Below are 17,659 nucleotides of genomic sequence, written 5' to 3'. Positions count from 1 at the left end.
CTAAACCCAGCTCTGTTTGCAATTATAGAAGGCCTTTCCTTTTGCATGGTCTCAGGGAAAGCTGGGCAATTGAGACAATAGACATGGAAAGAAGACAGAAGCAGATCAACACTCAGTGACTTCAAAACGAAACTCATTCCTCATTCACATACATGAGGAGCAGAACAGGCTATATTCTCACTTTCATCTAGTCAAGATGTGACTGCTATTTCACTGCTCACGGAGTAGCCCAACGACAGCAAGCACAGCAAGACGGCGCTCATGGTGCACATGGACGATTAGAAATTCTAGACGCGTAGTTAAGCACTAATCAGGTCCCGATGCTGAACATATGGACGCCTGGTGCTTACATTACCTCAGAGGGTTTGACGGTCGTGTACTTGACCGGTTTTTGGATGCCGTCCAGGGAACCCTGGGAAGCGGAAGCCTCCGAGCATGTGTGCGCCCGCCTCCGCTTCCGGTGCACTTGCGTGCTGCACATGAGCCTGCGGAGCCCCTTGACGTCCTCCAGCATGCGGTCCTCTGCGTCCCGCTGGCCGGCGCGCAGCGTCCGCAGCATGTGCTCCACGGCCCCGAAGCTGACCGCCCGCCGCAGCTGCCTCTGCAGGAGCCGGCGTTCCAGCAGGCCGTCCTTGGCCTGGGCCAGGCGCCGCGAGGTGCGGGTCACGCCGCGAAGGCTCCGCTCCGCCGCGGCGGGTTCACCGCCCAGTTCCCGGTCCGCATCGTCATCGTCGTCGCTCGCCCGCCGTGCTCCGTGCGCCGACGCGAGCTTTTTCCGACACGCGGCCGAAGCCCCTCCGCGGGACCTGGACGCCACGGGAACCTCGCCGACGTAAACGCCCTCGCTGAGGCTGCCCAGTTTGGGCCTCGCCGCCTCCGTCTCGCGGCACCCGGCGGCCCCGTCACGGCTCTCGCCAGCCCCGTCCGGGGGAGGCTCCTGCTGGGCTCCGCTCTGGACGCTCTCCCCTCCGCGGCTTTTCAGAGAGTCCCCGGGCTGGAAGTCGCCCGACTTGCGCTTCTTCCTCCGCTGGAAGTAGCGGCGGCCGCCGCCGCGGAGGTCCTTGACGCCCGGCGTGAGCGGAGCCTTGTTGGGGTCCACGTAGCACTCCTCCTTCGGCCCGCGCACGCAGCCGCACATGTTCCCCATGGCGGACTCCTCTCACATGCCCCGCTATTTCCCACCGGACAAACCGCACACGGCACCGCTCGCTCTCGCCCCAGCGGAACTCCGATCTCGCATTGCCCGCCCGCCCTGCCGCTCAGTTTCTCCGGTTCTTGCCGCAAGCGGACTCCTTATTCCACAGGGAGATGGACATTTTTCCTTTACTCAGTCAGCGGGTGGGGAGAGACAGAGAGAAAAGAGAAAGAAAGAGAGAGAGAGAGAGAGAGAGGGAGAGGGAGAGGGAGAGGTGGCAGCCAGCCCGGTCAACCTCACCGCCCAGCACACTCTCGTCAGTCGCTGACGTCCTCTTGGCTGTCGCTCCGTGTGCTAACTCCCTCTGGGAGAGCTGTTGAGGCGCCCCAGGCAAACCCCCTTTGCCCTCTCCTTTTCCTCTTTCTGCCCTTTCTCTCTCACTCTTTCACAGTGTTTGTCTCTATCACTCTCTCTTTGCTCTCTTCGCGTCAAAACTCCACTGCGACTGCTCTGGCTCTCAGGCTGGCCAGCTCTGCGCCATCAGCCGGACGTCTGGAATCTCAGCTGACCTTTGAAACTGTTCCCTTTGCCCTGCTAATCCAAAACTAACGTCATAAACGTGGGCCGTGCGAAAGAGAAACAGATCGAGTCGGAGAGAGGGAGCGTGAGCCCGAGAGCGCCTAGTAGTCCACGCCTTTAGCCTCGCCGGGCTTTTTTCTGCTTCTCTGACGGAAAACAAAATTGCGACCGAGCCGGTCGGTGTTCTTCAGCTGAAGCATAAACATGGGCACCGCTGCGCTGCACAGTGCCTGGTGTTGGGTTTCCCCCCCCCCGAATGTGCGTGTCTGTAACTAAACAGTCTGGAGCATGAAAGAGAACAGACAGGAAAAGAGAAAGAGGGATGAGGCGGGGGGGCTGGGACAGTAATGCACTCTCTCTCTTTCCCTCCCCTCTCTCTCTCTCTCTCTCTCTCTCTCTCTCTCTCTGCCGCCCACTGTCCGATCGCTACGGTCCAGTGTGTGTGAAACCTTTGCTCAGCAAGTTATGGGAACGGGGGGGAACGGGGGGGACGGGGCGACATGAGACGTGCCAGTCACCGGCGACCGTGGCCTATCATGGGCTCTTTAAAAATAACGGGAGCAACAGTAGCGTGGGCCGAGTAAGCATGTCACAGGTTACAGCGCCCCAGCCAAAAGGCGCCTCTAATCAGGAATAATGAAGCCCACAAGGCACAGTGCAGGGCTCAAGTCCGGAGGTTTAAACTAAACAAACACAGATTATCATCAAGCGCAACTGACTTTCATCAGAAGCCAGTGACGCAGAAGCCAGTGACTCGCTTGACCTTTCCCAGAAGTAAACATGGACAATATCACCCAGGATTATTATGATCTATGTCTACAATAAGATTAATATCACAGACAAATAAAAAATGACACATAAAAATGATCAACATCATGAGGTTGTAATGTATGCAATAAACTTTGGAAGAAGCATATCACATGCTTGGCAAATGATGGTATATTGCATGTTGAATTCATTGAAGAATCGCAAATCACCAATCGCAAAAGCCTCAAATGAACCTACAGTTTGGTATCAGCTGTAGACGGACTGGTTATTGAAGGTGTAGAAATTACTTCACTGCGTAGCCAAGCTATAAATAAACTCGTCACAGGGCTGTGCTACTATTCTGAAGCCGGTGACATTTCCTCTGAAGGTTACCGGCTACGGGAGCGTCCAGTTCAATACTACCTGAGGCCTGCCGCAATACAGGGAGGGGAAAAAAACCGAGTGAAGTACGTGAGGAGGAGATGGATTGGACAGAGGGAGAGGGAGACGTGGCAGAAGATGGATTCTCTAATGACTTCATTTTGGCCAAGCACGGCAGATGTAATAAGCGAGAAATGAAATCCTCATATGACTGTCACATTCGGTCAAGATGACGTTTCTATTTATGTCCCGGCAGGCGAACGCAAGCTGGCGCTGCCGAATCAGCCGGTGTGCCGCGCGGTTTCTCCAGGTTCACAACTCCAGGCAGACATGACATGACGGCATTCCACAGGTGTGCAGGAGTAAGAAAAAGGGTGAGCCATAAAACCAGTCACTCAGACCTACTGTAACAGTAGTGACTTACGAGTTATTTCTCCGTCTCCTTACCAAGACCTACTCACTGCTCATTGGCTTTGCATGCTTACTGTACCTCTAAATCTAGAATTAGGGTAAAATGACACAGCACTTGATGCTTTATAGAGTAAACGACAACAAACATGAAACCTGACACTTGCCAGTTGCCACTGCATATGGCTGCAGCTACAGTAGGAGGCCACGCCCCTTCCTCAGTTTTAGCTTGTGTACATATAAAACAATATGATACCAACCCTGTCAAGGAATTATTTTGACTTGTGCTCCACAGCCTACAGTACCATTTTCTTGACTCTGAACTGAAACAAATTCACTAAAGTTCCAAAGTAAGTCAACCCAGAAATTGAACTCTAGTCTTCACACAAATAAGAGCACAGTTCATTGAGACAGGGCTGCACTGGGCCCAAAAACGAATTAGCCGTTAGCCTCTACAAATCGCATCCATATTCACAAAGTATGTAACTAGAATATATGGGGGGGGGGGGGGAGTCCAGAAAAAGGGTAATCATTGAGTCAACCATTTGTCAAAAATGGCCTTGAAAAATGATTTCTCCTGGTGCTGGAAGCAGGCCAGAGTGGGAGCAAAACAACTCCCAGAGTGCCCTGCAACCCTGAGTGAGTCAAGAGGCAACAGGCCCCCTCTCTCTCTCTCTCTCTCTCTCTCTCTCTCTCTCTCTCTCTCTCTCTCTCTCTCTCTCTCTCTCTCTCTCTCTCTCTCTCTCTCTCTCTCTCTCTCTCTCTCTCTCTCTACGCTCATGCCCGACGGCTTGCGTGAGTGACAGGGGCAGGTGCTGGCACACGTCACCCAAGCTACCTGTCAATCTGTTTTATGAGTCCATGCATTATAAAACACACTTTCTCCTCACTATCTCTGGTTTGCTCTCTCTCTCTCTCTCTCTCTCTATCTCTCTCTGCCTCTTTTTTTTCTTTTTTGGTTTGTCCTGCAGCATCAAATTCTTTATGCCATGATTGCCATCGTTTCTGTTTTTTTCTTCTTCTTGCTGGCTCGCTTTTATGGAGGACAGTGTGGGGAGAGTAGGTCGTTCCAGTGTCACAGCAGATGCCTGCGGAGGAGTTGAGACATGCTGGTTGGACAGACTCCCTACATTCCTGCTCACTCACTGCACTGGGCGTTGCAGGCCCTCGCACCCTGTCTCTCAATAAGGCGCTATTCAATCAAACTGCACTGATATCACCCCACCCCACCCCACCCCAGCCTCTCATCTCTTCTCCTCTCCTTTTCTCTCCTCTCCTCTCCTCTCCTCTCTTCTCCTCTCCTCTCCTGCCCTCTCTTCTCTTCTCCTCTCCTCTCCTCTCCTCTCCTCCCCTCTCTTCTCCTCTCCTCTACTCCTCTCCTCTCCTCTCCTCTCCTCTCCTCTTCTCCTCTCAGGGTCCCAGCAGCAGTAAGCTGAGAGAGTTTAAGCACTGCCGCAAGCATTCTTGCCTCATAGTGCAGCCTGCAGACAATGATATTAATAATCCATTGCAGAGAGATGAGTGGGACGCAGTGTGTGTGTGTGTGTGTGTGTGTGTGTGTGTGTGTGTGTGTGTGTGTGTGTGTGCGCGCGTGTGTGTGTGTGTGAGTGTGTGTGTGTGTGTGTGTGTGTGAGTGTGAGTGTGCGTGTGTGTGTGTGTGTGTGTGTGTGTGTGTGTGTGTGTGTGTGTGTGTGTGTGTGTGTGTGTGTGTGTGTGTGTGTCTGTGTGTGTCCGTGTGTGGTGCGTGTGTGTACAGAGGGAGTCAGAGTACAGGCATGCAACGCTGATATGTTAGAGGAACTGATGCCTCTCTGAAGCACAGGCCGTCCAAAGATAACGTGGGCTTGTCTGGGATTAGGGAGGAGAGTGGTGACATTGGCGCAAAAATGCAGACCTGTATCAGGATAGAATTGCAACTGCGGCAACACAATAAGCACTGCATGCCTGTGTGTGTGTGATGAGAGATTAGGGGAGTGTGTGTGTGTGTGTGTGTGTGTGTGCATGTGCGTGTGTGCGTGTATGTGTGTGTCTGTATGTGTGGAAATGAACAAGACAGACTGTGTACGTGGTACAACAACAGCAGAAATGGCTACCTTTCATTGCAGACAGACAAAACACAGCTAATGGATGACAGCATAGGGTAAAAATAGACTCACTGCAGCAAAAAAGACAAAAAGCCTCTGTCTGCATCAGGTCTGAAAGCTAACTATTCACATTAAGTATGTAGCAGACCGAATGCATTCACAACCCATAGTTATGCCTAATAAAGCAAAAAAACAGAATCAGTTTGTCCTTGTATCAAAGTGCTATCACAGCTAATCGACTTTCCAATCAAGATATCAAAGCAGACTAGCCATAAAAATGACTTCAGCCAGCCAGTAAATTACCAGTAAATGTTCAAAGTGTAGTGCATTTAATGTAGTGTGATAACATCGTAAACACTACACTTGAACATCAGTTAATGTTCAAGTGTAATAATCATTCCCAGCTCCTTCGCTCCTCCTTAGTCACCATTCTCAACCCTTCCGGTTCCACCCTTCCATCCTTCTGCAGTGTCCTTCTGAGTCAGACACACCCTAATCAAGGGGCACCATTTGGATCTGCTTAACTACAGGGCTATAAACTACTGCTGTGTAATGATCTGAGGTGTTTCTGCCAGCCACCACATCAAAGCTAAGACCAGAAAGTGGACAACACCCAGACGATTTACCTCAGTAATTCACAGGACACACAGTGAAGGTGATATAATAACACTGATTTCTATGGAACTTACACTTGAAAGACTTAATAGTGTTATAAAACCATTACTACAAACACTCCTTTCTCCATCATTAAGACGTTTAATTGTGTGACTCTGTCCATGACACCCATGCAATGTTTCGACATGCAGATTTAGGCATGGAGTGTTATTGTTTTTTTCCCCAGCAGCAGGAGCTCTCTATCAAATGCCTACACGGCTCTGCTCTCTATTGGATTACTCTGACCTCTTGTGGTGGGAGGATGCAATGCAGTTGATTTTTTTTTTTTTTTTTTTAAATGTATGAAGTGCTCCCACAGTGTAATACAGGCTAATCCTGATTCACAAGCAGCTTAAGCCACACGCAAGCTTTCCAGGCCTGCCAGCATAGCAGAGCCAAGCAGTGTCACACTAAAAAATCATGTAATTCACTTGTCTGTAGGCCAAGCATTCCCTCCACCTTAAAAAGTCAGCCCATCATTTTGGTGAGCAACCACGACACAATCATACAATCCATTAAAAAAATGAACAGTTAAATATATCATTAATATCATCACTTTTTCATCCATATACATGGTGGCAGATAAACAGAAAGATAGATATATTGATGTTAACTTGTAGAGTGTCAAATATTTCATCACCATTTTTATAATATGACTCCTCAAGAAACAACTTGCCTCCACTGTCTCTTAAAATACCAGCCATAGCAAATGTGTCATAACCCTGACCTACCTGAAAGTGCAGAATTATGGTCCATATTAACCCCAACGTCAGTTTGGGATTTCCGTCTGTGATGTCATCATTCCTGATGTTCACCAGCTTCACCTGTGTCAGCAGAAGAGCAAGTGTTAGGAAGACTTGACTTGACCACTCAACACAACATGCATAGCCAAGACCCTGAGAACACGCTGGTGCTAATAGTGTGCAATATAATACTGAGCAATTTAAAGATTACATTTCTCACTTACTAAAATTCTCGACCTATTCAAGGCCACATATGTAAAGCATCATCAGTATTTTAAATATCTCATTACATTGATATGATATTTAGTAATAGCAGTTTAGCAGGCTTTCTGAACTCTTAATGTTAACATTCTTTAATCAATGTCTGCCTAAGATCACTTACATCACTCACTAACATCAACATTATTGGAATTGTCTACGTTCTACCACAAGGGGGCAGTAAAAGACAGCTCATTAAATCAAGTCAGAATTGTTAAATGCATAACAGAAAGGAGACTGTGGTCCTTTTACTGACATAGATACATTTCAGTAGAGGAAAAACAACTGTAAGAGACATCCTGCAAAGCATCCATTCCTCAACACATAACTGGTTAAAGAACATCCTGTAATCTAAACATGACTTTATCAAACGTGATTGTTAAAGCATCTACAGCTGCTTACACACACAGGATAATGAGACACAGGATACAATCAGTCAGTGTTGAAATCAAGATCAAGTTTTGTGCTATTAGGCCAAGTGTTAATTGCAGAACACTAATGCAGATCAAACTCCGCTGAAAGAATGACACTGGGTGTTAACAGTGTGTCTTTGTGCACTCATACCCATTCTCTGGCTCTGCATGGACTTGGCAAAAAAAACCCTAATGTCCCTTTTGCCCAGTCATGTGACCATTTACAGCCTTTCACTATCAGCAAGTGAAAAAGAAAGTGAAAGTGCTGTCCAGTTGGTTAATGAATATGAATGGCCGCGGTGAACTGCCAGCAAAGCTACAAAAGGGGCAGGCAACAATGGGATAAAGGGGCGGTTTGTATTGGAATGTGAGAATCCTTTGTCTGCGCGCCGGGACCACTGTCAGTGATGTAATCTCCCAGAGGGCCTGCCTGCCTGCATACAGAGGCGAAAGCAGGGACTCCATTTCCCATCATTCTCTGATTAAACTGCCGGGAAGTACATCTGACTGGGTGAAAAAGCCACTCCGGAGGATTGGTGACTACATCACAGTGATATTCTGATGCAATTACGCCCCAGCTCTCGGCTATTAGCAGTGAGGAATTGAGCGCCTCACTGACATCTGATCTGCCCACTGCATTCATGATTCAGCCCATACATCACAAAGATATCTGACAGGAATGTAATACATGTTTCACTGAAACCTTTAAGAATAGGTGAGACAAATATTTTTGGTCAAACAAACATGTATGGCCTTAGTGTGATATATGAAGAATTCAGATGCAAAACCTTCTAAATCCGTCTGACCACTTTTCTTTTAAATGAACATTATTATCAGGCTCTCAGTGGTATTTTGCCTATACAAATTGATTTTGCAAAATTATAATTTTTGACAGGTGGCATTTAGAGGATTTTGCATGTGAACACTTTCCATATAACTCACAATATATTGCATTAGCTAGCCTATACCTGTACATTAGCTAAAATGCAGTGCAGACAGAGTGCTCAGTACTGCATGAACTATATTTATACGGGAGTGCTGTCTGAACTGTATTAAATGTAATAGCTGCCTTATCATTGTCCATACATGGCTGATAGTCAAACAAGCCCTCTGACTGGTGTGCTGTAACTGGTCTTACCTGTCTCCTCTTTAAGTAGTCCAGTGCTATCTGTACATTCTGGAGTCTGTGGAAGCGCATTCGGCCTTTCTCCCGAGGCTGTGGGAAGAGACAAAAGAAGAAGCCAGGAGGCGTCAGACTGCATGTGATGATGAAGAAAAGCAACAAAAAACCTCCCTCTCCTTACCACTGGCTCCTTACCAGCGGGATTGGAGACACGCCACATCACACGTGTGTTTGTGTGTGTGTGTGTGTGTGTGTGTGTGTTGGAAGGGGGGGGGGGGTCATATATAGGGGTCTACCCACTGGCACCTACTCCATACCAGATAGACGGGAGCCTGCACACCTTGATAGGTTGCAGGTGCAAGTGCAGCTACGGCAATTTCGCAAAGAGCTTAAGAGCAAGAAAAAGTAAAGCAAAAACACTGCTTACTCAACAGATCAACCAGTGTTTCGGTCAGACAGGCCTTTATCAACAGAGTTGTACTTTTCTTTTTCCTGCTCTTTTAATCCAGTCCTTACCAAAAGCAGAATGGGAGGAATAAGGTCTCAATTAAGTGTGCAATGAGGCGCATCTTCAACTTCTAGCGCCCTCTAGTGACAGTCCTCCAAAACCATGTGATTATTTCAGGCTACGTTACTATGTTATCCTACGCAATACACCATCAGTGGTGGGGTAGTATCAAACAAAATCAGTTGTGTTAAGCTCACCAAGGGGGGAATCCTACAGCCTTGCAGCTCTGAAGTCTACAGGGGAGAGGGAGGAGGGGCGGAGGGAGGTAGGGAGGAGCTCTGGTGGCAGGATGGCCGAACACCACACGAGCTGAAGGGAGAACTGGGAGGAAGGCCTTGAGGAAGCAAGGAGGCAGCCGAGCCAACGGAGACAGGGAAAAAAAAAAAAAAAGGAAAAACACGTGGACAATGCCTGTGCCCGAGTGTGAGGCAGTGAGATGGAAAAATGGCGTGGCTGCCCACTGACTGGCTGACTTGTTGGCTGGCTGGCTGGTTGGCAGGCAGGCGACGGGATAAAAGCCTCCGAGCGGGAAGCACCTCACTGAGGAAAACCCTCCACTCAGTCACCGCCCTCCACCACCCTCCACCGCCCTCAGGGAAGAGCCCTTTTCCATCCCTACTTCACAGTTCTGTGAGATCACTCTGGACAACTGAGAGTCCTACCAGCACTTCTGCATGTGAGAGCACATTTACTGTACATTGTGATGATAGAGATGACTGGTGAATTGTCAAGCCATTACATAAAGAGGTCCTCATACACCATCAGAGCGTGGATGTGAGTTTGCGTGCATGTATGAGTGTGTGAGAGTGTGTGTGTGGCTGCATGATGCAACAAGCGCTCACAAGTGGAAATAAAGGCCAAGGCTTAACTCCCAAGCAGCAAGTGCAACTTGACTTCTGAGCCTCCATGCAAACCATAATGAGGAAAAATGGTTGAATCATGTGTTCATCAATAAGTACTTTCTTGTTTCTGAAATAAATTCAAAAATAAAATGAAAGCAAAATCAGACCTGCAGGTGTCACCTGAGCCTTGGAACTGCCTTGGCTTAGATAGCAGAAGCTTAATGGAAGCGCAGTACAAAAACCAACCACTCCCGGCCTGCGGTGTGAAGCACCAGCATGATCCAGGCTGTGACTCTCCCTCACGGTCATGATGCTCTAATGCTCGTGGGCATCAGCCTATTCTGGTAAAGGTGGCCACTGCTGGGAATGACTAACCTAATTACTGCACATCACCAGAGGATGAGATGGAGGAGGAGGAGGAGGAGGAGGAGAGGAGAAGAAGAAGAGGAGAGGGAAGAAGAAGAAAAACAAGATGAAATGAAGGAGAAGGAAGAAGCAGAGAAATAGAAAGAAGGAGAGGATGACAAGAAGATGTGGAAGAAGATGAAGAGGAAAATAACATCAAATGGGGGAGAAAGAAGAGACAGGAGAAGAAAGAGAGAGTTAGACGAGAGGGAGAAGATGAAAAAGAGGAGGATGGGAAGAAAAACAAGCTGAAATAGAGGAGGAGAAAGAGAGAGAGACAGGGGAAGAGATAGAAGTAGAGGAGAAGGAAGAAAGGAGGAAGAAGAAGAGGAAGAAAAAGGAGAGGATATCATCCAGAGGGGAGCTGACATTGGAGTGGGGGGACGGGGCCAGATCATTTCCAGCATCAGCTGCTTTGTTTGCTTTGTTTGCTTTGTTTGTTTGTTTGTTTGTCACTCTGGTTAAATGGCACGCCACTCAGCTACACATTAGTGGTGTTAGGGAGGGGGTGGAGGGGCAGGCTCCGAGGCCCACACCTACCCCCTTGTCTTCATCATCAACCTCTCGCGCATCTCCATGCTGCAAAACTGCGCATGCGTCAGCCGCACTCACCAACCGCAACGTCTTCAGAAAATCACGCTCCCGCGGCTTACCCCAGTAAACGTGAGCACGGGGGGGGGAGAGACAGCACACACGCACAAACACAAACACACACACAGACACACACACAAACACACACACGTATACACGTCAGACATAAGGGGGACATGGGGACACCAACACAGGCATATAGACGAGGAAGAGGATGAGGAGGAGGAAGAGTGAACAGAGTGATCGAGGAGAAATAAAGAGGGAGAGAAAGACAGAAGAAAAGAGGAATAAACAAAAAGAAAAAAGTCCTTGCAAAGTCTTCTACCTCTACTATTCAAGTCTATTCATTCATCTTGGCAGTTCTTATTGTGCTTTATTATTACACACATTTCACACTATATCTGAGACCTCACAGAAAAATAACTGAAATTACAGTCAAAATAGCTAAATTAACACTTACAACGGAGTGGGTGCACCCACTCACTGATCTCACTGACTCCCTAGAAACCAGCAGCTAGCGCTGCTTCTACATCTCTAGAATTCCCATTATTCACAGCTCATTGAGTCATCCCTCATGACTATAATCATTTGTTCATTAAAACTCCTCAGCAAGAACAAAGAGAACAATACACTACACAAAGGCATCTTTTACATAATCTCAAATCGCTGCTATAGCCCCAGAAAATCACATCTCTACATTCTATGCCCACGTCCTGTTGAAAAGTAGCATAGGGAATTTCACATGCATTTTTCCCAAATATTTGAAGCAGTGCAGTGCAAACTTAACTGCACACTAGCCTTTCAGCCGAAACCTATCAGAATTAATTGTGTTACTGGGCTCACGAGTAGTAAATTAAGGATTAATAACACCTGGCTATTTTACTTAGCTACTGTTGGACCTTGCCATACCAATGCAAACCCAAAAAAATAACACAAGTGTTATTCTCGACAGAGCAACTTGCCAGGCTAAACGAAGAGAGCTAGTTAAAAACTGCAATACAATCAGACACCAGATAACAAGGGAGAGGTGGGTCGCACATGTCACAACACACACAGGATAGAGACTAGAGGAAGAACGCTACTCACCAGTGATTCTCCAGACAACACCTCCAACAACGAGATCAGGTTATGTCCATCTCTCAGGTCTTCGTATAAGTCATTTACATGTTTCCGTACCTGCAAAGAAGAGAGGGATAGATTCAGTTAGATACACAGCAAAACAACCTTTAACAAAAATTGAAGAGGATAAAAAAAATAATAATAATATAAATAAATAAAAATAAATAAATAATATTTATTATATATATTATTATAATTCAAATTATATATATATAAAACCATAATATGACCATAATTCCCACTGTGTAATGCAAGGCAAAACCACAACTGGTAGGCTCATCATAACAATTAACCCACTTCAGATAAGGAACACAATTACAGTAAACAAAACCTGCAAATGAATCATCAGACCCAAATTAAGGGAACCATTTACACCACTTCAAAACATTCATCTGTCTCCTCAAATTCCATTAGCAGTCTGAAACAAATGCATTTGTCTACTTTGATGTGGTCATAAAAACACCAAGAAGCTGCTTGCCAACCACACTAATTATAAGGGAGTCCCAAGCAGGGGTCAGAGAGAAGGCCTGACACTAAACCATTAGTGGCTCTAAAAAGTGAGGAGGAGCGTTGAGGACCACGGAAACACCTCCAGGCTTTGCTTTCCCCCACGGCAAACGTATCGCGACTCCTTAAGCATTTCCTCCCTGTCAAAAACAATGGATAGCCGTCCCACCCCTCCAGCCTGTTCAAACACAGTCTGATGTTTCCGATAGGGCTCTCTGCCTGTGCTTGTGAAACCTGCAAGACAGGGCCCCGTCACTAATGTGAAGTAATGAGTTCCTCAGAGCAGAGGGTTAGTCGCCAGCTTTATGCCTATACATGTATTGTCTCCAAGGGCCATGAGAGATAGGGGGTATAATCCTTCCTAATGACTCTTTTAACATTCCTTACACTAGCCTGCTTCTGTATGATAGAACTTCTCATTTAACTTTGAGAACTAATGTTTGTTTCCTTGCATGGCCAGTGCATGGGCAAAGCCGGCCTAGCTGGTCTAATTAGCTAAGCATGCACACCTGGTGAAGGTGTGTGGGTGTTTAAGGGTGTTTTCTTTCTTGATTTGGGCACTTTTTGGTTAGGACACATTCTGTTGCAGGCACCTTTGGGTTATCTCTTTCCCACTGGCACCTTCTAATTTCTATCTTTGAACATCATGCTGACTTTGGTACACACCCCCACATGAACACTTGCATACGTGCTTTTACTTTCCCCTAGACATCTTTTGGTAATGCTTATGCTTTCGGTTACTTTTAAATAAACACTTTACTGGTTAAAGCTATCGCTGTTGTCCCGACTCCCTTTTTTAGAGCCGGTGATGTTGGTACATGTTGTAGTGGTGGCCAACGATCATATCAATACCTACCGGTATGCTACCCACAGCACAATCACTCACACTCAATTAAAAAATGACTCCTAAGCTAAATATGTACAAGGAGCACATGACCTACATGTGGAATCATCACTCAGTGGGGTGATCGCTATACTGTACTGAGGTTATAGCATGTGCCCTGAGAACTGGAGGTGCTGACAAAGAGATAAAAAACTGCTTGTGTAAGCATGTAAGCTTACTTAATGCATTTACTTGAGCATGTTATACACACACACAAAAAAAACACAAAACACGGGCCAGAGCGTGCGCCTGTGTTGTATCTTGTATCGAGTTTATGTTAAGTATTATGCTGCTTATGTCTGCTAATTTTCATCTGGAGAAAGTTGGGTTTTTTTATTGAGGACTCTGCACCTTTGATGTGTGTAGTATGGTTTATACAGTATGAGCCACGCCTACCTTTTTTTCCTACAATGCTTTGCGGCTCTGTTTACCTTGCACAGAGTGCTCCTTGGGCCATGCAAGTGCACCGTCGCCTTAAACCCGTCTCTCTCATTCTATTACCACACCACCCAGCTCCTCTCCTCTCCCCTCCCTCTCCATCTCTGGTTTTGTGCCCTTGGCGAGCCCTGGCGGAGGCTTATCTAACCAACCGTCATCACCCCCCCCCCCCCCCCCCCCCCTCCCCAACCTGACACTCTGCAGCCTCGGAGCCAGAGCCCTGAGCAGGCCCTGTGCACTTCCCACTCGCGCCGCTGCCCTGAATACCAGCCTGCTTAAATCAGCCCTCTGCCTCAGTGACCTGCTTTTACCCAGGCTCCTAACCGCCATAATCCCGGCGCTGCACAGCTGCGGGGCCGAAATAGACTGCTGCCCCTACGACCAGGCCGGCCGGCAGGGCCCCCCTCCCTTTTCTGGGCCACACAGATACCCCCTCCGAGGCTTTACTCAGCACCTTTGCTTCCCCTGACACTAGCCGGGGTTATGGTGACCCAGACATTAAAGAGAGACAGGGCAAAGGGGGGGGGGGGGGCTGCAGGGTGAGTGAAGGGGGAACAGGGTGGACGAGGGGGGGTGGGGGGTTGGGTGCTTGGTCAGTCATATGACAGCATGGCAGCAGCTTGCATTCAAAAGGCAGAGGGGCAGAGAGCCGTTATCGGAGATCTGGCAGCCAGCAGCGTCCCAGTAGATTAAACAGCGAGTTGAGATAGTTAAACAGTGTTTAGGCCAAGTCACACATGGCAGCTATAACAAAGCTCCCATGAGGTTTATCTGAGGTTCCCACAGGCTGCAGTCATTTCCTCTGAATTAAGTCAAATACGGCTAGTTGCGCCAGATAGCCACTTAATTTTTGATACCAAATCTCCTAAAACTGTGTCAAAACTAGGATTATGACCCCTTCCATAAGCTCATTAAACGATAAAAATAAAGGCAGATTTCGGAGCACGACAAGCTATCCCTTCTAATCAGTCACCCTGAACCATCCTGCATTCTGATGGCGTACTTGATGGCGTACTTGATACTACACAAGTAGCGACATGTTCCCACTAATGGGTGGATGCTGGTATCAAAAATGGCTTATAAAAACACTCTTGCTGAAGATGGGAATCACCCTGAGTAAACACTGGCAGCTTCTGCTCAATATCCGTCACACTTGCCCAAGATTAAAGCTGGCAAAGCATGCACGTCGCTGCCAAATCTGTCAGGAGCTAATTCATTCCAGCCATTATATATTTTAATGGTCTTGGAAACTGTTGGGGGTAAAAAATCTTAAAGCTGCCCGTCATTCCACAGCGTATTTGCGCTGAATGGGATTTGTTGATGGGCCGAGATAAAACACAAGAGAATTTTAGACTTGTCTGGAGTTGAAGAAGTCCCAGCAACGTAGTGAACAGGCCAACATTTCACTGATTGGCATGAATGACTGAGAAGAGTGACTAGGCATGAAGGTTCTGCTTCTGTTGCTTCTTAAGACAGAGCTTTGCAGTCTGACAGCTGTGAGTGTAACTTCACATCACTCAGAGATTAGGGGTGATGACAGCCCCCCAGCAGAATGGGCTGTGCAGCAAAAAAGGTCTAGCATATAGAAAAATAATATAGAGGGAAACAGCACATTCAAATGAATGAATGAATGAATCAATTAATTAATATTTTCTTTGTGCTGTATTTAGTAAAACGGTTGTGCTGTATAAAGTCGGTAAATGCGTTTAGGTATTTTGACCCACAGGTCTTTGCATTCAATGAAAGTTAAGAAAGCAAGATGGTGGGGTGGTACCTAATCAACAGTGTTTGTGTTGCTCGTTTCTAGGAGAATGTCATACCGGCAGACTGAAAACAAAACTGTATCTAGACACTTATCACTTCTTCATCTTTTCCCAGCTTGGAGTAATATGAATGTGCAAGACTCCCATGGTAACATCTACAGTACGTGACACAACACTGAGATACACCATGGTACTTAAGGGCTCTCACATCAAATAGAAGTAAATTGAGTGGGCGGTGGTAGTGTAGTGGTTAAGGAGCTGGGCTATCGTGCAGCTTGGAACTTCCTCGAGGCACTTTACCCCAAGTTGCATATAGTTGACATATACAGTACTGTATAAGTCACTTTGGACAACAGTGACTGCTAAATTAATGTGTGAATTCTTTATTTAGAGTGGATCTCTAAGCGGAAAGAATAAGAAATGTGAAAAAGAGAGGCAACATACCTTTAGTAGATGCTGGTTTATCCATTTAGTAAATGTCTTTTTCTGCACTCTGTCTCTTTCATCTGTAAGATAAGGAGATGTAGACAATGTCAAAACACAAATATACCAAAGTTGAAACAACGAAGAGTCATTCCTTTCTAGCAGTCTTTCAGATGAGAAAGGTAGATTGAGGGGCTTTGAGTTCAAGTATATTTTGCTGAAGCACAAAACATGCAAACAAAAAGAGTAACTGAAACGTGTTCTTCTCACTGATTCCAAGGACGACCTGACCTAAGTGATCCTTCTGGCGGTGAAAAATGCTTTGTCTTTCAAAACCTAAGGCCACCAAACCACCTACAGTGCATCAGTGCAGTAAAAATCCACAACAGACAACTTAATGTCTGTACAGTACAGCAAGAGGATGAACCTCTCTATGTGAGGCCTCTTAAAATAACACATTTGATGATTCTCTTGAAAGGTGACAATTATGTGGTATTTCAAAAAGACAAAATGCCACATTGATGTCAGGGGGGAAAAAACATTACAGATACATCACTATGAAACATGTATTCACAACATCTAGCCTAGAGTTATACTGTAAAGCTGTCTCAAACACAGTTTGAATGGCATCCTAAAAATCACAGCACCTCACTGACAGACTTTAGTTGTGTGCTGCTGTATCCAGTTGTGTATTTTGACGTGTACAGGAGGGAAAGGAGACGGTATTTTTAGACTCTTAATTTGAAAAGACAGAGCAGAGCATAGCTTCCATTACTCAGAGCTCCTCGCTGTGAGCTGAGCTGACCACAGTATTTTTTGTTTTCAGTAGCCATGGCAACAGGCTCAACCAGACCATTCAGACAGTCTCTCGATGATGTTACAAGGACGTAGGCTACCATAAAAAGCAAACACGTGTATGCTGCTAAGAAATAAATGTGCTTTAGATGAACAACTGTGACCACTACAAATAATAACTACAAATAATCACAAGAAATTAAAAAACAAAACAAAATTGTGTAGTAAACGGCAAGTTGCATTCAACTGAACTTTCAAATCTGCTTCAATGTTTTGGTTGTTCCCATTTGTCAGTATCCTTTTATAGAGCAATTCAAAGCTCACAGTCCGCCACTCAATGAATGACAAAAGTGCCCTCTCCGCATTATTTTGGACTTTGGTACCACAAACACAACAAAACCCCACGTTCTAAACACCGTTACACAATCAGCTTTGCTCACTGCAGGATTTTCTCAAATCTGCCACAGTAAACGCAGGGGGCAGGATGGCATGTAATGTAGAACTAACTACGGTAAGAAAAAATAAATCAATAACAGCTCAGTTTAATGACAAGGAGAAAAGAAGAGAAGGCACAGCGGCTGTTGGCAGAGCGAGGAGGACAGAGAGGAAGGAAGGAAGCTGAGGAGAGCTACTGACCCATGCAGCACATCAGCGACACCAGGTGAGCGCTGCGCTCGCTGCCGCTCCCGAGAAGCAGCAACATGGCCCCCCCTGACAGACGGACTCCACGTGTGTGTGTGTGAGAGAGAGAGAGGGAGAGAGGACGCTACAGTCGGCACCCCACAGTCGGCGAGCGCGTTTTGTCAACTCCTGCTGCCTAAACCCGCTGAGGGAGTGACTTCAGTGGTACTGCTGGTCAG

At 46.7% G+C, this 17,659-nt stretch overlaps 1 protein-coding gene across 1 annotated transcript in view; it reads right to left on the bottom strand.

Moving 5' to 3' along the window:
• dst (dystonin) overlaps positions 1-1,625 on the bottom strand; it is a 95,634-nt gene extending 94,009 nt beyond the window's left edge. Inside the window, exon 1 of the mRNA XM_062519954.1 lies at positions 356-1,625. Within this exon, the coding sequence (XP_062375938.1) occupies positions 356-1,147 (792 nt within the window). The 5' untranslated portion in view covers positions 1,148-1,625. The remainder of the gene's footprint in view (positions 1-355) is intronic.
• Between the last annotated feature and the right edge of the window lie 16,034 nt (positions 1,626-17,659).

Source organism: Sardina pilchardus, chromosome 18 (assembly GCF_963854185.1).
Source record: "Sardina pilchardus chromosome 18, fSarPil1.1, whole genome shotgun sequence".
Taxonomy (NCBI): domain Eukaryota; kingdom Metazoa; phylum Chordata; class Actinopteri; order Clupeiformes; family Clupeidae; genus Sardina; species Sardina pilchardus.
Note: the sequence above shows the minus strand (reverse complement) of the source record. Positions and strands in the feature narration are given on the sequence as shown.